The 24,515-nt window shown below is 40.1% G+C and overlaps 1 protein-coding gene across 1 annotated transcript in view; it reads left to right on the top strand.

The window, feature by feature from the left end:
• The first annotated feature begins 2,372 nt into the window (after nucleotides 1-2,372).
• The window catches only part of LOC146553782 (semaphorin-6B-like), a 36,452-nt gene continuing 14,309 nt past the window's right edge, over nucleotides 2,373-24,515 (top strand). Inside the window, exons 1-5 of the mRNA XM_085253921.1 lie at nucleotides 2,373-2,938; nucleotides 19,594-19,717; nucleotides 20,639-20,750; nucleotides 22,314-22,374; nucleotides 22,476-22,538. Of these exons, the coding sequence (XP_085110047.1) occupies nucleotides 19,612-19,717; nucleotides 20,639-20,750; nucleotides 22,314-22,374; nucleotides 22,476-22,538 (342 nt within the window). The 5' untranslated portion in view covers nucleotides 2,373-2,938; nucleotides 19,594-19,611. The remainder of the gene's footprint in view (nucleotides 2,939-19,593; nucleotides 19,718-20,638; nucleotides 20,751-22,313; nucleotides 22,375-22,475; nucleotides 22,539-24,515) is intronic.

Below are 24,515 nucleotides of genomic sequence, written 5' to 3'. Positions count from 1 at the left end.
GACGTGAGAACGTAATCCCTTTTAAAGCTTTATTATAATGTGACAGCAATAATTTATTATCTTGAAATTTATTTTTTAATAGATATTGTCCGCAAGTAAATTTAAACAGTGACATTCAGTTATCATTTTATTTATCATTGTTTATTATTGCACACTGTCAATCTTTTCTATATAGTGTCAGTTATATGGGTAACACCAGTGTAATTACAAAGGACAAAATAGGTGGAGGGGTTTACAAAGTTCTTCAAAATTTTAACAAAATAATAATACTAGTACTAATGCTAATACTACTACTAATAATAATAGTAATAATAATAATAGTAATAATAATAATAATAATAATAATAGAGCATATTTAATCAAATCCGTGAATCTGGGAGATTAAATTAAAATAGCTCGAACAGCAGGTCACAGAAGTAAGGGTTTGTTTTTTTTTTCATATTCACTGGAGACAAAATGTATTTGAAAATGTGCTATTTGTTGGAACAGCAGTGAGGATGAGCCAATGCCACAGTGCAGAAAATACTCAATCAGTAGTAAATATGCTGCATTTAAAATCTTAATTATAAGCCCAGAAGTACTGCAAAATGCAGCTGTGTCGAGCTTGAAGGCAAGGCAAGGCAAGGCAAGGCAAGTTTATTTGTATAGCACAATTCAACAACAAGGTGATTCAAAGTGCTTTACAGAGACATTAGAAACAAGAACAAATAAAAACATGATTTAAAATTGATTAAAACAAGCAAATAAACTAACTAACTAATTAACAAACAAACAAACAACAGTATATAAAATCAAAACAGATAAAATCAGAACAGTAGATAAAATCAGTAGTTAAATGTAAGTTTTGAAATTTAAGCTTAAAGTGTGGATTTGGTGCTTTATTCAAATGCAGCTGAGAACAGGTGAGTCTTCAACCTGGATTTAAATAAACTGAGTGTTTCAGCTGATCTGAGGCTTTCTGGGAGTTTGTTCCAGATATAAGGAGCATAAAAGCTGAATGCAGCTTCTCCGTGTCTGGTTCTGACTCTGGGAACTGATAAAAGACCGGATCCAGATGACCTGAGGGATCTGGATGGTTCATACTGGGTCAGGAGGTCATTGATGTATTTTGGTCCTATTTTGGTCCTAAACCATTCAGAGCTTTATAGGCCAGCATCAGAACTTTAAAGTCTATCCTCTGACGGACAGGCAGCCAGTGTAAGGACCTCAGAGCTTGAAGGTGCTTATTATGCAGCAGAATGGATTTATGTGCGTGTGTGTGTGCACGCTCTATTATTTCAATAACATGGAGTAAAAACAAAACAAAATGAGACCAACTAGATATCAGTTATTTTATTTATTCTTAGTTTTTAGGAAGTCCTAGCTTTCTGAATGCAAAATCTTGTCTTTGTTTACTGCCTCCACAATTATTTGCACCCCCATCCCAAGCTCTCAGATCCACTGCATTCTTAGCACTCACCACTCACACTAATAACCCTCTCAACCCACTCTTCGCATTATGCCCAATTATGTGATGAAGGACTTAAAAACAGAGACCAATGTGGCATAGCAGCCCTTCAAAATTCCTTACTGACTTAGTTTGCATTGATCCAGACATATCTGTGTATATGCATATGTAAAACTATTTGTATAACTATGTGGTGGGAAACAGGGTGGACAACCAATGTCCTGATACCTACATGTGATGAAATGCATATGTCTGTAGGTAATATGAGACAGAGAACTATAAAAGAGAGATAAATGTAATAATACAATACCTCAAATAAGGTTAGTAAAAGAACATGGCAGGAAAAAGAAAAAGAAATAATATAAATACAGTATGCTAAACTAACCTTATAATGAATTTGAGAGCAAGGATATTTTTATTAATTATTTTATTTTATCTGATTAACACTTTTTGCTTGTTTGTGTGTTTGTTTGTTTGAGTTTGCTTTTATGCAATGAATAACAGATATATATCCATATATTTTCATGTCTTTTTGCTGATGTCGTTTACAATTAAAACAAGTGTTATTTGGTGATATTTTGGTATAGATCCGGCCCTACATCTGTCTACTTATTATTTCACCATTTTCCTAAATGAGAAGTAGAGGTGCATGTCTTTGTCTTTAAACCCTCTTTGTATTCATTAAGGTGAAGGCGTCTGCCAGTTATGTATTTAGTCATAAGCTTTATTCGGGTATTTTTATTATTTGGCAAAATATTGTTAATGTGCTAGTTCACTCTGCAGCTTTATGTTTATGTTCTGTAACTCACAACATGCAGTACGTATAGACCTGTATGTGTTTGTGCGCGCGCGCGTGTGTGTGTGTGTGAGAGAGAGAGAGAGAGAGAGAGAGAGAGGTCCTCCATTCATCATTGATCCACTGCAGGACTGTGTTTCATGGGGGTGTGAATTATGGGCCCCTGTTGTCACTGTGCCTGCTCTGCGTTGGACGTTTCACCTCGCCACTGTAAATTTAAAAAGGGGATTAGATTTTGCTGACAACTGATTTCAAAGCCGCAGCTCGACCAAGTGCAGAAAACTGCACGGTACCTCTTGAAAGAAGACTTCATACTGCCCCGCAATTGCAGGATTTGGGGAATTTGCAAGGATCGGAACAAACCTAACGGGACGCAAAACGCATTCGAGATCACAGAAACCTCAGTAGATTTTACGCAATTACACTACGGACTCTTTTCCTTCAGGGAGGAGAAAAAAAACCAAACGTTTAGTTGACTGGGCGTTTTGGACGCGCAGTGATGCTACGGCGACGCACAACAGAGGGAAGGGACAGGTGAGGTGCGGCTGAGGAGCGCAATTTTAGAGAGGCTTTGAATACCCCCGAGCTGTGCTACCCAACCCCGGTTTCATCATAGAAAAGAAGAAGATCGACCGGCGAGGGCGAGTTGGCGATTGGCACCTGCCTCACCCTCCAATACCTGGCCATCTGGCGCGGTGAGTATGCCAAATGATGGTGGGGTTTGGAGATGGATAGATGAACAGATGCTTTGAGGGAAACGGAGGGTGGTTGGGGTGAACAGGTAGTGTATAAGTGTGCAATTTTATTACTGCCACTAAACGCCATGCTGCATTATTACAGTCCTCCGGCTTGGATGTGGTACCGTCTGGACCTTTGTGGGCACGAGCTGCTCTTTGTGTCTGCTGTGCAAGTTTGGTGTTATTTGCGTATGACGTGCAAATCTTCATCATTTTGCTTTCACGTGTTGCATATGGTTTTGAAATGCTTATTCTTTATAGGCTTGAGTGATGTCTCAGCAAAATAACTAAATATTTAAATAAATAAAGACTCACAATGCACATTACCATGTAACATTAAAACGACGGATACGGCTTAATTAACATTTTCATTTGGATTGGATCATAGGTCGTGATTTGTGCCCATTGCTCCCCGGTGACATATTTTACTGCCCCTCTGTGTACATTTATGATGGTTTTCTTTAGTGTTTGCAAGTGTTTTTTTTTTTTATTTCTTTAACAAGAGAAAAGGTCAGATGTGATCATTTAGAAGCCATAAAGTCGATTGATTATGTCATTACTCACTTGTGTGGTTACAGGGTGAATGCGCAAAGAAAACAGTTGATAAATGAAATGAAATTGAAGAAATGGAAAATTGTTGTGAATTTACACATAGACACATGTGCCTCAATATTTTCATCGCATAGGTTCAGTCACAGAGTGACACAAACTGAAGTCACTTTATGTCGTTTCTCCTAAATGTGCCTTTTACAGTTACAAGAACTGACACCCGAATAGTCCATAACCAGCCTGCGCACTCACAACCTCTATAGCCAAAGTTAAGTGCTCAGTCACCGCTGTCCCAGCTTCTACTGAAGTGATTTAACAGTTACATGTAGTTCACTGTTTACAACTTCACCCTTCATACTAAAAGCTATCAAGTTCCACAGAAGGACTATTACAGCTTCCAGCTGCTGTAATTTGTGTTTGTTTTTCTGTGCGAGCTGAAAGGCAAAAAGAGATGGTTGGTGACAGACAGAAAAAGACAGACAGGCTAACAATGCAAAGGATGAAGCAGTCCTGGCATAAACTACAGGGGGGGTAAAAAAAAAACACAGAAAAAGAAATGATGGAGCAGAAAGCACAAGTGTTGAGGGAGAGGGGCTGCAGACAGCACTTGGAGCGGGTGTGAATGGTTTCCCTGTTATCCCTGCTGCCCACACAGACATCCACACAGCAGCCGTGCGAGCAGGTGCTAACCCCACCACACAGCAACCGCAGGGAACAACAGGTGCAGCCACTCTTTCCTTCAGCCTTCCTTTGGAAATCCATCTAACACCTACCCATCAAAAACATACAGCTACACCAAACCTTTCTAACATCCCCACCCCAAAGCCCACAGCCCATACTGAAGGGAACCAAATGGATACTTCAGTGTACATTTAGGAAAATAGCAGAGGATGGCCAGGAATGAGGAATTTAATTATAAAATCTATTATGCCATAAGCAAAAGTGAAACTACTTGAATTGATAAAGCAAAGCGAGCTGCAGGTAAACACAATGTAGAAAGCTTCAGGTTGAGATAGCTTCCCATAGGGACATTTAATGAACTCTATTGATCACATAGGACTCTATTCAATCACATATGCTAAGCCACAAACGGAGAAATTCAGTCTTGGAGGGAAAAAACAGAGAAAGAGATTGGATTCCAGAGTAATACAGCCCAACACAAAGAGAGTAAATCAAAGGCAGATTACTGTGATGGGGTTGTTAAGTACCACATTTCTAAAAATGTGTAGAATGACAGTCTCAGATCCTGTGTGTTAAGCAGAGTGAGATGAAACAGACAGAAGATGTTGGAAGGAAAGAGATGTTACCTAACAGCTTCTCTGTTCCTATTGCCAAGAGAATACGTCAAGCAATTGGCGACAAATTGCTCCTCTTTACCTCTGGTACACAGAAAGGAACAGTCAGACACCCCTGGTTTAACACTGGGAGGCTGCAAGCTGCTGCAAAACCAGTCGCTTTCTTATCAGATTTACTTGTTTCTTTATTTGCCAGCCCCGAAGATCTTTTATACTCAATAAACTCGGTTGGGTGAGCAGATTTTTGTGAAATAAGTTAATGCTTTCTGGGGGTTTTTTGTTTGTTTTTTGTCCTTTTCTAATTTTCTCATTACATTTAACCCGTAAGTTGCTCACTGTAGATTGCCTTGTTCTCACACAGCCTGGACATGCCTACCACCCACTCAAGTAATGGTAACATACGCTCTTACAGTGTTTGGATGAACTTTACTTTCCAGACTTGATGAATGAACTCCCACCTGCCCTAACAGTAATTTCTGTGTCAAAGCGGAGACAGGATTATCCACTAATCTGATTGTAAAACAAAACAAAGCTGCGTCTAGTATCAAGAGATTTGAAGAAATGCTTATTTTCCTCAAAAGGAGCCAGCATATTACGAGGCTCCAGTTTCATACAGGGAGCCATATTTATCGGGTGGCAGGGTTTGGTGGGATTCTTCAGAACAAAATTGACACTTCAAAGGGGCGATGGAGTTCTCAGACCTCGGGGCAATGAAATCAGAAGAGTTTAAGCAGGCAGGCATCTGCTGGGTGACCTATTCCCGCTGGGCCCTCGGTGCATGGACCTCAGGGAGTCATTCTGCAGGATTAAAGGGGGCCAGAGGGTCAGGAGTCATGCAGGCGTGCTTTCTTTCCTTGGCAGAACTTTGTTCCCTATGCTGAGATAGGTGTTTAAAATATACTCCTTTACGCAAAGCTTCTCTGTGTTGATGTGAGAGGCTTTCAGGAGTTTTACTGCCCCCCCCCCCAGCAAGCCCCTCCAGATGTTTTAGACGGAAAGAAGCAAGATAGCAAGTACCCCTGCAAACAGAGGAGCGTTACCTGTGGAAAACTGCTGTAAATTGTCCACAACACCATAAAGTGCACACTGCAAGATAAATGATGTTCAGGTGGCCAAGGTGGCTGAAGCATGTGGATTTAGTTGTTGCATCAGCCACATGCGCCGTGTAATAATACCGTGCAGTTATTTCCATGTTAAAATCCCTTCAGAGTGGCCATACATCTTCAGTTTTATGACTCTTCTTTCAGTGATTCCTCCCTGAGGGTGCTGCTCTTTTTATGTATGCCTGTGCACATTCTTCACACGCTATAAAGGCCTCGCATGCAGGGATGGATCATACTATTATGAAATGTAATCAGCTGCCAAATACAAGCTACCTGCAAGCTTTTGAAATAGTAAATGACATCAAACATAATCTGAGTAGTTTTGGATAACTTGATACATGAGCATGTTAGATTACTCAAATACATGTGTTCTTATTGTATTGTTCTATCCACTGTCTTACCTCATCAGCACCTCCCATTACTCCCTCACCCAGAGGTGAGGAGTGGGAAGGTGTACGCACATATTTCATGTGCGCGTACTACACGTGCGTGTGTCGCACATGAGCTTGAAAAAAGGAAGTATGTCTCGCAAATCAACCCTCTCCTTTGCACGTAACTCGTATTCCCGTTTAAGTGGCTAGAAATTGGGTTTGGAGCGTTATCACAGCTGTTTCAACTCAGACAGATAGAGACCGCCTAATCTCCTTCATTCTGTGATCTCATTTACATCGCAAAATTGCAAAAGGGAGAAAATGACCATCCACTCCATGCTTTCACTGAAGCACTCGCACACATCTACGCGCGCACACAAACAAGATAAGAAAATAACCAGTAACCTTTTCTCAAATGCCACCACTAAGGTACTTGACTTTTTACTTCTCTGCACAAAATGAATGGGGCTTTATATATATATATATATTTCTTGGGAGCTTGGTCTATCTTCTCATATTTTGCTGCTTTTGTTGTCCAACACATTCAGTGAGCACCTATGCCAAAAAGCAAGCTTTAGTTATGGCAGCTTAGCCGGAGGGATTTGGAGGACTTTTTTTTTTTTTTTATTGGGAGATAAAAGCATTGGAGTCCTTTGTCTTTCCAGCTACTTGAGACTGTTTTGTGGCCTGGTGAAGCTTTGTTGTGGCTAATCTTTCTCTCCCCTCTCTGTCCTCGCCTGCACCCATCCCATCTTCGCGGCAAACACAACTTTTCTCTTTTAATTATGGCTTTTCTTCTGGGGACCCAGTCACAACTGAACGGAGAGGAGCAAAGCATAGCAGAAACACAATTATACCTGCGAGGAGGAGAGAACTTTCTCAGGGGAGGTGTCAGTGTATGGGTGTTTATACGCTGCTGCTGCTGCTGCTGCTGCTGCTGCTGCTGCTGCTGCTGCTGTGGGAGTGTGTGTCTGTGCAAGCATGCATCATGTACATGTGTACAAGCAGATTCTTTGGCATTTTTGATATCTGCAGTGAGAAGACCACCTATTGTGGGCTATGATCCTCTTAGCAGGCCTCTGCCAAAAGAGCTATATTTACTGCTGCCGGTGATCACAGCACACAAAGAACAGCATGTCATGAAAATGAGCTACCTTTCAGCCCCTTCTACACCGGCATAAGAGAAGCCACTAACAGAGTGTGAGATGTATGGTAATGGATGCCGCGCAGGGACATTAGCACAGCCTATTTAGCATAGTCTTTGTTGAGGTAGAAAAATGAATAGGCAGGTGGATGACGAGTGCTGGTCAGTGAAAAACACAAGGTAAAAAAAGAAAGAAAAAATACAACAAATGCAACGATTATTTTTGGCTGCAAAATCCACAGTTTATTTTTGTCAAAAGAGAACCAGTTACCAAGCAGTAAGATGATTTCTTTCCTTGTAATGAATGTTAAAAAATAACGAGGCTTTGCTTCAGAAATTGATAAGAAGGGAGTAAAAAAAAAGATTCTGCCTGGAGACAGATGTCATGGACACCATTAAGACTGTGTGACTAAACAGGATAATGACTGTATAAAACCAGGTCAAATTCATAGGCGAAAAACCCCTGTCGCTGTTGTGTAATTAGACTGCATCTTCACTGGCGTCGTACGCACAGGGGTGTGCGTGCGCTTGACTCTGTGCTCATAGTGTGTGTCTGAGTGTGTGCACTGCATACTCATGTGCCTGCCTCCAGCTCGGAGCTGTGCAGTGAATGTATATGTGCTTACTGCAGTCAAACTCTGGTTAGCAACGTTTGCCCTTGCTGCAGCTTTGTACAGCACGGTAAATGTTTTCTGTGCGTGCAAGTCTATGTGTGTGTCTGTCTGCGTGTGTGCGTGTGCTGTTTCAGACGTTTTCATATGCATTTCTATCCCACAGTAGCAATAAAAAGTACATACATTTGCCTGTTTTTTAGCCCACAAATTGTTGTTATTTGCATATTTAGATGCATCCTCACAACTTTCTGCACAAACCTGCCTGTCACCCAGACACTGATAGCTCCCTGCATGCTGTGTGTCTGTCACTACCAGCAATTTAGCTTTAGGCAAAGGGCCTGTTGGAGAAGATGTCTGAGGGGAGATGAAACCCTCTCTGGCTAGACTCCAGCTCTGTCCATCCTATTTTAATTACCTATGGCACTCACCCAGGGGAACATCACTTCCTCTCTGTGTCTTCTCCACCCTTTTCCTCATCTCCCTTCTGTCTCTTTTTTCTTTTTTTGCTAGCACCGTCTCTTTTCATCTCCTTGAGCCTCATTATCTCTTTCGCAGTTTTTACCTTTTTCCGCTTTCACCCATAAACTAACAGCACACAGCTGCGTCAGAGCTATACGCAGAGGTAACCTTTGCATTAGCATATAAATGACCCTATAGATTGAATAGTATTTTAGGATATTTAACAGCAGGAGACAGATTCCTTTAACTCTGATTAGACCCGTTCTAAGGAGACAAGCAGCCACTTGAGGGAATATCGCCTCCACCTCAATAAAGATAAAGACCGCGACACTTCCACTTCTGAGGAGCGCGTGACTGTGTCCGTCATAGACATTTGCTCTGTCCTGTCATTGAATATGAGCGCATGTAAACACATCAAATATCTGTGTTTTAATTTAGCTTCTTCCCAACCTGCTTCCTTTGACACCATGTAGTCTAGCCACCTGTTTTGAGAGATTTTCACATTAACCATTCTGAACTTGCGTCACAGACCCAGTCCCGGATTTACAACAAAGACACATGTCATTCATAAAATCCGAGTTATCTATAGAGCAATGTGTGGGAATTTACCCAATGAGCCATGTCAAATTAACATTTTAGGGATCCATGCTCATTTACTTTCCTTCTGGGATTAAAAGACAAGTTCATTTAGCTAAATACCAAACCCGAAAGCAGGTGAAACTTAGCTCTGTCAAAAAATTGAAAGAAAAATCCCATATTACACCTTATAACCGAAGTGTAAAAACATTCATTCACACTTTTACAGGAAGTTTTTAAAGACTTCTCCATGAAGCTCCCAGCCATAGAAAGAGTCTTGTACATAACACATGTAAAACAGTGATAAAACACCTTGTTTTTGCTTTTTCCAGTCTCTGCAAAGAGCTAACCTTCTGCTCTTTACATTTAATTTCCAGAGCAGAAAAGAGGAAACAAAATGTTGAACTGCCCATTAACAGAGATGGCATCCTCAACGTGTACGATAAAGACAGGAGCTGTAACCCACCTTCAGAGTCTTTGGATCTTGGAGCGATGACTCCAAGAATTCTCAGCTTCTCTTTTGAAATATAAAGCTCATGTTGATTCTGTTTTTAGTGTCGAAACAGATTTGTGCATGAAGGCTACCACATCACAGTTTGATCTAACTATTTAACTGGTATCACTCTATTAATGGACAAAATTAAAATTCATCATGACAAACACCCTGGTCAGCTACAAACACAGCTCATCACATTTTGCCTGAATTGAGTCTACTGTACAGTAGCAGCACATACCAAAGAAGGATTCTGGATTTTTTTCACTATTTTTTACCCTTCCAGTGCACCCTTTTCATTTTCAGCTCGTATCTGATTGAATCCTATTAATGAAACGATACTGATTGTAGCGCGGAAAACTGAAGTCTGAAGGTGACCCACTTCTCCCATTTTAGCCCGTGTCTGTGTTTCTACCCTTAGGCCATCTTGCTTTATTCCGGGCTTTAACCTGCATACTGTCCTCAAGGAGCAAGTGTGTTACAAATGAGAACAAGGTCTAAAGGATTCTCTCTCAGCTGAGTCTTTAATACTGCCATAGCCAGCATGAAAACTCTACAGTCCAGTTATCCTTGTAAGTATATTGTATATCGCATATTAGTAAAAGTCAGTCTGTCATAATAATACAGCAGAGGAGGTCTCAGAAGCTCACTGGGGAAAAGCTTTGAAAGCACTACACATAGTTCTTTAAGGCCAAAATTGTGGACTCAGAGTTTAAACTATGTCCAGCATATATATATATATATATATATATATATATATATATATATATATATATATATATATATATATATATATATATATATATATATATATATATATATATATATATATATATATATATATAAATTTAGAGACCAAATTGCTTGTCTCCCATCCCCCTCCATGCGGGGACCCACACCTCCTTACATCTGTGTCCATGTACACGACTGCGCGTGTACTTGTGTTCCTGCTTAAGTGTGTACGCATCAGTGTGTGTTGTTTGTTTGACTGCGCACACATATGTGGGTAACGTATGAGTTAGAGGACAGACCCGCCCTCCTCACGTTTACATCTACTGCAATAAAACATCTCTCCCTAGCTTTGCTATTGGTTGCTACGGTAACAAAGGCACAGAGTGGAGTGGTTGCCGCAGCCAAACAGTGAGCGAGAGACTGAGAGGAAAAAAAAAAGATTCTGCCTGTAAGACCTAATCACAACAACAGATTCGGTGCATCGCACCATAAAACACAGCTTGGTAACAGTCATGAGTAAAATGTCAACACCATGAAAAGATAGGTTTGGATTTTATTCATCCATAATATCTTTATATATATGTGTGTCTGTGTGTGTGTGTGTCTGTGTGTGTGTCAAAGGATTAATTAATGGCTGTAGTGTAGCTGGGTGCAGCACAGGTCATAGCATTGAGTTGATGTCTGCCTGTATGTGTAGATGTGTGGGTGTGCGTTGGCGGCCTCGTGTGCCTGGGTGGGGGGGCTAGAGGGTGTTGCTCAGGCTTTGCTCATGGCCAAAGCTCATCAGTGTGAATAGGGATGGTGCTCTTTACTCCCTATTTAGCAGGATGAGAGTGTATTGATCTCACTCGGTAGCTTTAATAGCTGAGATGTCATGCAAATATGAGCATGTGCAGCGTGTATTCAAGGCCAATGAGGCATTTAGGGACAGGATCATTGGTAAATATTGAATAGTTGATCCTCGAACTAGATGTCCTTCACGTAGCTTGTTGACATACTGGAGGTTGTATAGAAGTCCCCAGCATGCTGCTCACCCCCTCTGGTTCCTGTCAGATCAGCTGTGGCAGGCGAGACCTCAGAGAAGAAGACTCACTGTCAAATGAAGCTCAGTCACAAGTGACGAGTACCAAACATATGGTCAAACTGATAAGAAGTGAAAGCCGGTGTGTGCGCTCCTTTAGATGACCCGCTGATTTGCTAATTATGTGGGTGTTAGCAGGTGATTTGCTAATGAGCTGCCTGATGAGGCTAGATTGCACCGTGCGGCTGTCGTCGTCATTACATGCGTCCCATGATACGAGTGTCAGTGTCACACCATTTAATCCTATCACACCAACATGATCTGACACAAATAGCATAACATCCTTTCTTCTGCTCCACTTGCTCACCTCTCCTCTCCTGATTTCCTGATACTCATCCTGTCACCAGTCTGGTTTTTATAGCTTGATGAGCTGGAAGGCAGTCGCAAGTGGCATCGCTCTTCCTCCCTTTTTGTCTTTCATCTTTCACTTCTTTATTCAGGATTTTGGCTCAGCTGGGAAAACTCAGAGCCCTTGATAATCAAAGAGTTGCCCCAAACCTCTTTTTTTTATAACTCAGATCATTAAAAAAACAGTACCTTTGTCTTTGCACTGGATAGCGGCAAAGGTTTAATAAGTTGGCTTGGCCCAGATCGTATTGCTTATCTTATGGATCAATAACCGTAATCAATACACTCTCTAATGAGCAGGCTTAATTAATCTTTTACCAGAGGGTTTTAGTATGTTTGGGAGTGTGTGTTTTTAGCCTTTACAGGCTTTCAGAACAATCATTATATAGAACACCTTTATGCAGCACAAGATTTTTGTGCAAGTTAAAATTATTTTGGTTTTTGCCTTCAGAGCTGCTTTAATTCTTCATGGCAGTGATTCAACAAGGTGCTGGAAACATTCCTGGGAGATTTTAGTCCATATTGACATGATTATATTAACACACAATGGCTGCAGATCTGTAAGCTGCACATAAATGATATGACTCTACCATTCCACCACACCGCAAAGCTGCTCTATTGGATTGAGATCTGGTGACTGTGGAGGACATTTGAGTGCAATGAACTTATTGTCATGTTCAAGAAACCAGTTTGAGAGGATCTGAGCTTTGTGACAGAGTATGTTAGCCTGCTGGAAGCAGCCATAAGATGATGGATACACAATGGTTATAAAGAGATGGAGTCAAGGGAATATCCTTCAAACCAGAACACAACTACCAGAAGCCTGAGTCGTTAATATAAGGCAGGATGGATCCATGCATTTGCGTTGTTGTACCATTAGAATGATGCAGCCAAAATCTTCTTCTGTCCAATTTTGTTTTAGCTGTTTTACCTTAGTTTCCTGTTCTTAGCTGACAGGAGTGGGTCCAAGTGTGGTCTTCTGCTGCTGCAGCCCATCTGCTTCAAGGTCTGATATGTGTGTTCAGAGAGGCTCCTCTGCATACTTTGGCTGAAATGAATATTTGTTTGACTTACTGTTTCCTTCTCATCAGTTCAAAGCAGTCTGGCCATTCTCCTCTAACATAAACAAGCCATTTGAACTGCAGCTCACGTGATGTTTTCTCTGTTTTGGCGTATTCTCTGTAAACACTAGAGATGGTTGTGTGGGAAAATCCCAGTAGATCAGCAGTTTCTGAAATACCCAGGCTATCCGTCTGGCACCAACAACCGCATTCATCATTAAACATGTCTAAGACAAAAGATATGATCATTGATTTTAGAAAATGTATTCATACACAAGAGGTCATGTCCATTAAGGATCGGACAGTGGAGCATCTTCAGTCTCATAAATGTCTTGAAATAATTACTGATTAAAAGCTGAACTTAGAAGCAACTGTGAGGCAAAAAAAAAAGGTATTGGTGTCTAAAATGCTCGCATTTCCATAGTGATAAAACCAGGGTGATTTTATTTGATCATGCTTTGATTGAATCTTTTCGTATCCTTTTTCTCTGTGTCATGGTTTGGAAACATATCTGTAAAGAACAGAAACTCACCCAGTCACATTGTTAAATGGTCTTATAGGCTGATATTTTAAAGGCGCCACAGCTGAACCAACATCGCCGTACACCAGAGATACGGGGTTTAGCTGGTTTGATTTTACTTGATGACTCACATTGCTTAGTAGTCTTAGTTTTTATTATAGATGTAACTATTGTTTTCACCTCTCGATCATCAATTGTCCGCTTGAATCATCAGTTTATTTATGTATCTGTTTATTGCTGAACTGTTAACTTTTCTGCACAAACCTGTTCTTAGATGTCACTGAGCTGATCTGTCATGGCACCCCCTGGCAATTGCAGAAGTAGCCCCTGGGGTATTTTTTTTACCCCACTGGGAATCACTACTGCTGGTGTATTTGAAAGGAAAAAGCTCCTGTGGTTCAGAAATATAAGATCATTGTCGATGGGGCTTTCAGATTTGTAATACTATTAAAAGTATTCAAATGTGTTTGTCAATTCTTTATGCAAAAGATATTTTGACGCGCGTAGTTATTTGTTTCATTTTGTATTTCTTGAACGCAAATCCAGTTGAACTTTTGATGTAAACAGGAATCATAACCACATAAAGCAAACACCACTAGAGTAGTTCAAGTTTGTATTTGTTTTTATTTTTGGATATTTAGCAACATCTAACACTTGAGAGTGGTTACTGCTTCCTGTTCGTAATGAGCTCATAAATATACAAAAACCTATAAGTGAATTTATTCACAGCGAAAAAAACATGACGATTCTCAAGCAGGCTCAGAGTGAAACAAAGCGTGTCCTTTCAGTGATATATATTACGATTTATGCACGTCTATTTAGAAACGCAGTGTAAGTCACCAAACTTAAGATAAACAGAAGGAGCACAATTGTTTAGCGGCAGTGTGTTCAGGCGTATGATAGCTAATCTCACTGGAACACACACTTCATTTAATTCCATCTATCCATCTTTCAAATCCACGGACAACAACAGAATTTCATCGTAGACTTAAGCATCACGTGTGGACCCTCCTCGTGTTGTGGTCATAATGAAACGAGGCTGACCCTAAACCTGACTCCATCTGTTTTAGTCTAGGGTATCCCAAAGGAGTTTCAGATGAAACAAACCCTCCACTCCCCCCCAGGCCTCATCCAATGCATCTGATGAGCAGCAGGCTTAGAGATGTCAAACCTACAATCTCTGGGTTAGAATTACATTTGAAGTGGCCCCAGAGTATAGCCTCTAGCCCACATCAGCTCACAGATGTCTTCAAACAGCATGTCTCTCAATCTTACACAAAGTCTGAAGTACTGGCAACACAGGTTACTGTGTACTTAAGTATGTACGAATATATGTGCCCTACATCTGTGCGCCTCAAATAGCAGTTGTCATCTCCTTAGAAACGAACACATTTACCTCTCAAACTGGTTTTCTATCACCGAAAACAACTGTAAGAGGTTTTTTTTAAGTGGGTACAGACTAGATGAGAGGTAGAGAAACGAAGGGAGGTGGTGTGCAATGGAGGAAGAGAGATGGAGGAAGAAAGGAAATAAGCGGCTCGGGGTTGGGGAAACATGGAACATGGTATTCGGGTTGATTTGATGGGAGCAGCATTGATATTGCTCAGATCTCTTCTTCCGTTTCCAACCTCTCTTTTCATTTACATTGTGTCATTCTTCACATTTCCCAGTATTACAGCAGCTCTGTTAGAAACCCAAGACAAAGCCCAAGTACTCCGCCCTTTATGCTCTCCCCAGTTTGTCTTTTTTCTTCTCTCCTCGTTATATCGCCTCTCCTCTTTCAAAGTATTTTCCACATCAAAGACAGTTTGTGCTACCTCGCAGGCGGCTACAGCTGCACTGTTCCAAAAAATAGTAAAGTCAAAGTATCTTACTGTATATTTTACAGTTTTGTACTGTCTTTCTAGAATATCATTACATTTACATAAGTAGACTGTGATTTTACATGTCAAAGGTAAAATAACATAACATCACTGTAAATATAGTAAAACACAATTTACTTGTTTTTTAAATATATTTTTTTGTACATGTGCATATTTAGATTGTAAAAATACATTCAGAAATGTATCATAATCTCACAAATATTTGTCTGTTATGTGAGAGAATGATCTGTTAAATTTAAATGTAATACTATGGAAAAGTATATAAAATGATTGAAAATTAATGAGAATAATCAATAATTAAAGGAGTATTTGAATTATAATTTTGCTGAAAATTTCATGTCATCTAGGTCTGACTCAATAATTCAGAGGTAACAAGTAAAAATATAATTAATAGGAATAAAAACAAAAAAACCCCATATAAAACATTGCACGGCCACGTTGTGCTAATTATATATTTTAAAAAATAAATGTAGAGGTAGGAATTGCAATTAATATAAATCTCGAAGTATTCACAACATTCCTGAACAGAAATAGGTCTCTGCACCTGGGGTGTGGCCATGAAAACAATGTGACATGCCATTGGATGTTGGGAGACATAATAACATGACGCTAAGCATCGGCCAATGAATGTGAACTAACAACCACAAGGTTGCGGGTATGGCTGCACTGTAGGAAAAAATCCTAATATAAAAGTATTTTACTGCATTTTACAGTTTTGTTCTGTTCTTCGAGAATATCATTAACGTTACGTAAATAGACTGTGATAGACATTTCAAATGTAAATGAACGTTAAATCACTGTAATGTAATAAAACATAATTTTCATGATTATTAAATGTATCTGTCTGTACACATGCATATTTAGATTGTTAAAATACATTCACAAATGCATCATGATTTCACAAATATCTGTCCGTTATTTGAAAGATCAAACTGTTGAATTCAAATGTAATGCTATGGAAAAGCATATAACATGATTCCTATAACCACCACAACCACCAGCACTTTATATAGCCTCTGTAGAATTATCCACATATCTCACTTATCTTAACTGCACTACTGTATAGCTCTGTAATAATCATTCTGTACATACGATAATTTTTAACCCTACAACTGTTTACAACTTGCACAGTTCCCATTTCTGTATAGCTGTATATCTCAGATTCTGTAAATTTATTTATTTCATATTCTGTATAGTTTTTCATATTTATATCCTGTTCATAGCCTGTACATAGCTTGTACTCACTACAGCCTGTACATACCTATAGTTATAGAATATTCACAACATACTTCATACCGTGTACATTATAACATACCATAATAGACCCATTTCTGTAATATATTTACATATCTATATTATTGCTAATATTTATTGTAATATATCTATATCACTAAAGCAATTCTGGATGGATGCAAACTGCATTTCGTTGCCCTGTGCATGTGCATGTGCAATGACAATAAAGTTGAATTCTATTCTATTCTATTCTATTCTATTCTATAAGCTTGTGTTACATCTAGTGTTTTCTTTGCAAGCTCCTTTGTCTAGTGTTGGTCAAGTTACTTGAAAAAAGTAATCAGTAACTAGTTACTGATTACTTCCCCAAAAAGTAATCCCGTTACTTTACTGATTACTTATTTTCAAAAGTAATTAATTACTTAGTTACTTTTTAAAAACACGATTTACAACCCGAATAGGTGATAAAGCGATAGATCTTTCAGCCCAATTCTACTTTTTCTACATAATCCATCATACAAAATATAATCAAATGGAAAGATCCCTTTTTAAAACTTGTTTTATTAGTTTTAATCTTTTAACTTTATGCATCAAGCAAAAATTTTATTATATGCAACATTCTCTGACTGGAAGAAATTTGTTTAATATTTAAACCTATTTTCTGCACATTCCAGCACTTTTTTTTTTTTTTTTTTTTTTGTGGGTGTTTACACTCACTCTTTCAAATAGATGCAAGTAAAACACAGCAGAAAATAAATAAAGTCAAAGACTAGCGGCCCTGTTGCTCTATTTTCACCTGTAAAGCAGGAGTGGGGTAGGCGGAGGTTTGCTCTGGTGCAGATGTGCCGCTGCGGTCAGTGGAAGAATCTGCGAGTTTCTCTGTGAGTTTCCCATTACGTCATAGCGCACTTGGTGCTTGCTTGGAAGTTTAGGGGGGGGGTTTTCGCTGTAAGAACGGACACTAATGTTTTTGTCACTTTTTATGGAATCAAACTCAAAGTAAGGTCAGTACTTCCACGCTTTAAACGCTGCACGCTCATACTCTCTCCCACACTCGATATATGATGCACTGTTGATCTGCAGACAGCTGTTGTCACGAACGTCACTGTCATGAGACATTCTCACAAAAAAAATCACGGTTTTAGTAACGCAGTAACGCAGCATTCCTACAGGAAAGTAACGGTAATCTAATGACCGTTTTTGCAATAGTAATCCCTTACTTTACTCGTTACTTGAAAAAAGTAATCGGATGCCCATCTCTGGTTACATCACATAAGTATTATTATCATTGCTATTTAGGGCGATCTTGGCTCAAGAGTTGGCAGTTCGCCTTGTGATCAGAGGGTTGCCGGTTCGAGCCCCGGCTCGGACACTCTCGGTATTGTGTCCGTGTCTTCAGCTACTAGTGATGGCCAGAGGGGCCGATGGTGCGATATGGCAGCCTCACCTTTGTCAGTCTGTCCCAGGGCATGCAATCGATTGTTAACCAACTGTTAACTGCATATTTACGTATTACGATTCATATTGCCACATTCACCTTGTTTATCGTTAATTTCATTGTTTGATCACGTTAAAATGTTTCTAATTTAACGTTTAAAAGCACTTGGAAAAGGCAGAATCCCATGTAAAATTAGCGCAACAAACTGTATTGTCATTACTGGAAATAACAGTATTTTTATGAGGAAGTTATTTTCTGTTATTTTAAGGTAGTATGTTGGTGCCCAAGCTGCCGGAATATTACCGTTTTTTTAAGATGTTTTTTTTAACAGTGTGAGCCATAGACATTTTGAGTAAAGGCGTACTAATAAAGCTTTTGAATTCAAACATGTGCTGGATGGTTTGGCTACCACATTTTATCCCTAACATTTTATGTGCAGCAGTATTGTTCCACTGTCTCTGCAAGAGTTTGAACTCTTTGTTGTAATCCACCCTTCAGGCTGTATAAATTCCAGTGTGTCTGTTGGTCCATTGTTGCCATTCAAATTAAAATATCCAAGTATTTAATGGAAATTAAACTTTAAGCAGTCATTTCTGGACCCAAAGGGATGAATGCTAACAATTTTAGTGATCTCCTGATGCTACCTCGGGTGCCGGGAGGTTAGCATTTACTGGTATGGTTGCATGTGAAATCTCTCAATAATAATAAATGAATTGTCCTGAAATCTGATTAGAGACATCCACATTACTCTGAAGTGGGTCTTAAGTGGGCCAGACCAGTAAAACCATAGCACGATAAACAATTTAATTCTTAATATTCCTCTTTCCCTTTAGTACCTTAAGTCCTGGTCTGTTCTGAAGACGCTCACATTTAATGAACCAACTGGTTAATTCACAGATGATGAACAGCCCGAGATGTTATAGAGACATAAACAGGTCAGAGTTTATATGATCTGGTGACCAAATTCCTGCAGAAGATCTGCACTTTCTTCTCAGCAAATCAACAAATGTTTGAAAGCTAACATGCTAAAGCAGTAAGCTGGTCACTAATTTTTGCATCTGTATTTCATGCATCTAGCACCAGTGTGATCCTTATGTGGCCTCTTAACTTTTTAAAGGCCAAAATCTGTTTCCTCCACTTTGATTTAGGGCGTCTTTTCAACCAGAAAGACAATGTCCAGCTTACCCTGGTCGCTACCTTCTGCTCTCTTCATTCTACTTCTAAAGGCCATCTAGTCTTTTCTGTTTTGTGGCTAATTACCCATTTTATTGCCTTTATATGTACATAGAGAAACACAATTAGTCAGAAAAGCATTGCCACCCAAGAGTGTTTTGTCTCTGTGTGAACGTTTTGTGAGAATCCCCTTCCATTCAGACTCTTCGACAATGGAGTGACATTTCTGACAATAGGTCCCTGTTACACCTCTAAGGCAGACAATAGAAACACATTTGCTCCCTGCTGAATCCAGGTTTGCAGCAGCAGTCACCCCGCTGCACTTCTGACCCTGTCTCACACACACACACACACACACACACACACACACACACACACACACACACACACACACACACACACACACACACCTGTTCCTCTGCACTGAGAAATATTGTCAGAATACCAATACGCATACCCGTGTGCACTCCCAGCCATGAACACACACACACAGACAGTGCGCAATGAAATTTTTCTCTCTCCTTTTCGCTTTGTTAACAGTGCATCTGTGTTGCTGCCATGGCAACTGTGGCTCCACCCCTCGCATTTCTTCTCCTGCTGCTTCAACTGGCTGATGGCTCATTCCCAGAGGAACCCAGTCCACTCAGCTACGTCCCTGTGGAGGGTACGTGTCCTTCGCCTTTGTGTACGTGTTGTGCACCAGTATATGTGCAGCACTGATGAATGGCTCTGCGGTGGATGTGGAAATTGGAGGTCAAGGGTCAAAGCCTTGGCGTGAAGCTACTTTCGAACTACCCAGGCATACAAATACAAAGAAGCCTCACCTCATCTTTCCATGGCAGCAATAGATTAATAAGCATGAGAGAGGGCACGAAATAAACACAGTGGCGTGTGAGAAATGATCATAATAGAGCTTGAAAGGTGGAGAAAGATGAAAAGGTGGGGGGGTAGTTGGATTGGATGAGGTGATGTAGATGGGAGAGAGGGGGAGGAGACAGGTGGAGATGGATCGCTACGTCCTCTTTCCCTCCCCTGCAGTCAAGGACAGCGAGAGACGCGCTTTCCCAATCTGTCTCCTGATGATGAGGGCTCCCTATGGAGACCTCCTCTCCCAAACTTTCTTGTAGCCTGATACTCCCACCTTCTCTCTCAACCTCATCTTTTACTCCCTCATTTGTCTCAAAGGTAAGAGGAGACAGGGAAGAAGCGCCTTTTATCATCATAAAATAACAGCAAGAGTGATTAAACACAGTTTTTCTCATTGTGGAGCTGCACGCATCAACAACAGCGCAAAAAAGCACAAAAAACCCCACTTAGAGGATAACAGCGTTTCAGCACGCTTGAACCGCTGCATAATTCGTCTCTGCCCATTATCTTTGTTTTTGGAAACAAAAACATCAAGAATGAGTGAGGACACTATTAAAGTGAAGGTTAGAGAAGCTGTTTGATGGCTTGCCTGAGTACTTTGGGTATATATAGATGGGAAAAGTAGCCACTCTGTCCTCAGCTGTCAGAGAATCATTGAGCAAGGATTTTAATTCTCAGTTTTTTAGTCTGTGTCTTTTTGTCTGTGCGTTCACGCCAGTGGTGAGGAGGTATCCAGTGTTCCTGGGCCGAGCTCATCGTTCAGCACAAAGACAGGAGCTGCACATCCAGACGGTCCTCCAAGTCAACCGCACGCTGTACATAGGAGCCAGGTAACCAACAGCAACCACCTCCGACTGTGCGTTACTGATGCGTTCGCACTGATATGTTTTTCTGCTTTCGCTTTGATGCCACGGCTTCCATCTGCTGTCACTTTGTGGAGGACGTTTTCAGCAGTTTGCTGGAGTGGCGATGTATTCAGCTTTGCTGTTAAATGTCAAGTGAAAAGCTGCTCATTCACATTACACTTACAGATGGAAAAATATGAATCGCCTTATTCCAGCGGCAGTCCAAACACTTCTCACTCTGAATGCATCAGTGCTTTGACCCACCATCGGCGTATTGATTAACAATCATGAATTAGCATAGCATAGCATCTTTATTTATAACGCACTTTACATCCAACAATGTTGACCAAAGTGCTACAAATATAAAACAGAGAGGAAACAGTTTAAATTACATATAAAATATCTTAAAATTAAAAATAATATAATTAATAAGAAAATATATTAAGAGACATCAACAAGTCCTGCTGTGCTAAAAGCCAAGGTAAATAAATATGTTTTAAGACGCGATTTAAAAACAGATAAGGAAGGTGCCTGTCTAACATGTAAAGGCAACTCATTCCACAATTTTGGTGCTGCCACAGCAAACACCTGATCCCCTCTGAGCTTACGATTAGTCCTGGGCACACTCAGGAGGAGCTGGTCTGCCGACCTGAGGGACCAGGAAGGTATGTATGGATGAAGAAGCTCAGAGAGGTACAGAGGGGCAGCATTGGACAAACATTTAAAAACAAATAAAAGCAGTTTAAAATGGATCCTAAAATGCACGGGCAGCCAATGAAGTGAATATAAAACTGGGGTGATGTGCTCGTATCTACGAGTGCCAGTTAAAAGGCGTGCAGCAGCATTCTGGACTAGCTGCAGTCGAAAAACAGAAGATCGACTCACCCCATAATAAAGAGAATTACAGTAATCCAGCCGAACGGTTACAAAAGCGTGGATTACTGTTTCAAATTGCTGTCTCGTAAGAAAGTGCTTAATTTTGGCCAGTTGCCTCAGATGAAAGAAACTAGACCTTACAACCAACCCGATGTGGCTTTCAAGCTTAAGTTCAGGATCCATTTTAAAACCCAGATTAACAATCTCTGGTTTACAGAATGATTTCAGGGATTGCAGATCAACACACGGAACAGCAGTGGAGGCAGGTCTAAACACCATTATTTCAGTTTTAGAATCATTAAAACAAAGAAAGTTTAGCGCCAACCACGACTTGACGTCCTCCAGACATGTTTGCAAACAATTTACAGATGACCCATCTTTCTTTTTAAGAGGAACATAAATCTGGCAGTCATTTGCATAACAGTGAAAAGAGAGTCTGTGCTTTCTAAGAATTGAGCCCAATGGAAGTAAATAAAGTGAAAACAGGATAGGGCCCAGAATGGAACCCTGTGGTACTCCATGAGACAACGGAGCACGGGAAGACTCACAGTTTCCTAAGCGAACTGAAAATGATTTCAAATCTGTTGAAGAAAAAAAAACGCGGGTTCACTGTGTCAATTTGCATCATATTGCTTAACTGATGCTTTCGATTGTCTTGCTGTGTGTTTCCAGAGATGACTTGTACAGAGTGGAGCTGGATAACATGGCAGGCGATGAGATGTTTTACAGCAAGGTAAGACTCACACATGCACTAAAACAAAAAAACATAATCATGTGCGCATACACACATAACAAGCGTGCAGGGAGGTCTGACTGTGGTTTATCCCCTTCCAGAAAAGGACTTGGGAATCCAATAAGAACGATATTCGAGTGTGTCGGATGAAGGGCAAGCACGAGGTAAAATAATCGCTCACAGCACTTTGACTGACTTTGAGATCCACTAGTGCACGCACCAGCGCTATCTACACCATCACACGCATGGACAGACACAACAGCTGTTACAGAAACCTTATTCCCTTTGGGCGCACCTGCATACGGTATTTACACAAATTTGATCTTGTTGATACAGAATCAGCACATCGCTTAATCACACAAGCTCGGTGACACATTACCCGGGCCAAGAGATGTTCATGGAGCTTCAAAGCTGTTGGGGTTTTTTTTTTCTTCAGCATCTGCATTGTGCTAGTTTTCTAGTCATATATCATTTTCAGCCTGTGGGGTAAGACAGAGAAAGTGGGACAATTTTAAGTGTATATATAAAGTGAAAGGTGACAGTTCTGTGAAGTATGAAGGGAACCTGATCAAATTTAGGATAAGTATCTGATGGGGGGGGGGGGGGGGGGGGGTACACTGTATAAATGTAGCAATGCCACCAGCAAAATACAATCTAAGCCAAAAAGGCAGTGAGCAAAGTGAGCAGGGAGAGTGACACAGCCTCAGGGAGGAAACGGTAATTGAAATGAGTTGAGGAAGGCATGTATAGATGGCAATGGGACGCATGTAGGTGGAGGAGAACTGAGGAGGAAAGACATTAGGAGCACAGTGCAGCCACCAGGTAGTAAGAATGAGGTGGAGGGATGAGAAAAGGGAAAAGGTGTTGCTTCAAACACCACAGATGAAAGAGGAGATGATGTAGGAGTGAGAAAAAAAAAACAAGAAGTAACGCTGTGATAAAAGGAGAAACAAAGAAAGTCAAGAGGATAAACACTGGAGAGTGGTGAGAATGTGAGACAAAGGACAGACAAGTGAACTGCGTTAATTAAAATTCTTTAATTCATGTTATAAGATTGGATTTTAAACCCCCATCAACACTGAAGCAGTAGGTAAGTGTGCAGCATTGCCCCACTTTCATTACATTTAATAAAACCTTCAATGCTCTTTGAACATTAATAGTAAGCAGGCACTAATGAAGCAGCTGTATTAAAAGAACCAGTTTGACGTTTTGGACTTTACATTCATTTGCATTATGCCAGCAGTTTTCACAGAAATGTAATTGCCCAGCTGAGCTTAAGCTTGAGTCCAAATTATGTACAAAGCAAGCAAGACAACATACATTATCCCCAAGTCTTTCGAATATTTGTTTGAAGGAAGACAAAAACATCATGCACTGAGAGGAGCTATATGTTTAATAAACCGGCAATAAGAACCAAGAGTAAATATCACAGAATTACAGTCAAGGGAGTAACGCTGTGGAATAACTGCACAGAGGCAATGAAAGCCTGTTTGTCACTGCAGAAGTTCACACGGCTGTATAAAAACAAGAAACGATGTGAATGTGAGAAAAAATTGGCTCAGTAAATAAGTGGCTTAGGCTTTTCTGTTTTCTTGACTCACTCGGGTTGTCTGGGTGCAGCTATTTTCCTTTATCATTGTTTTGTACACATATCTACAGCTATGCCAATGTAGACAGCCTGTATAAAGTTTAGGTTGTATTTTTTGTTTCTATTTATATAAAGGGGTAGCTCTTGATAAGTATTAAACTTCTCTCCTTTCCCTTTAGAAGTTTAATTTAAATAATTCATTACCATCTGTCCTCTTCCTATCTTACACACAAATGCATCCTTGCAGATTAGCTATAATTTGTGACACACACATAATCTTTATGGACAATTTAACAGCAATTACTGTAGTTTGCTCCTGGTAATATTTTTGTAATTACAAAAGAAGGAATTAAATCATTTTCTGGATAAAGCTTCTTTTTTTTCTTTTTACGGGCTTGTGTAAAACTCTTGTGCCAACTTTCATTTCTTTGTATTTTCTAGGAAAATGGGTAAAAGCCTCAACAATTCACTGAAACATCTATCTATCTATCTATCTATCTATCTATCTATCTATCTATCTATCTATCTATCTATCTATCTATCTATCTATCTA

Source organism: Mchenga conophoros, linkage group LG18 (assembly GCF_057382185.1).
Source record: "Mchenga conophoros isolate Kocher_MC1m ecotype Shallow Benthic linkage group LG18, M_conophoros_male_GT1.1, whole genome shotgun sequence".
Lineage (NCBI taxonomy): Eukaryota > Metazoa > Chordata > Actinopteri > Cichliformes > Cichlidae > Mchenga > Mchenga conophoros.
This window is presented reverse-complemented; position numbering and strand designations above follow the sequence as displayed.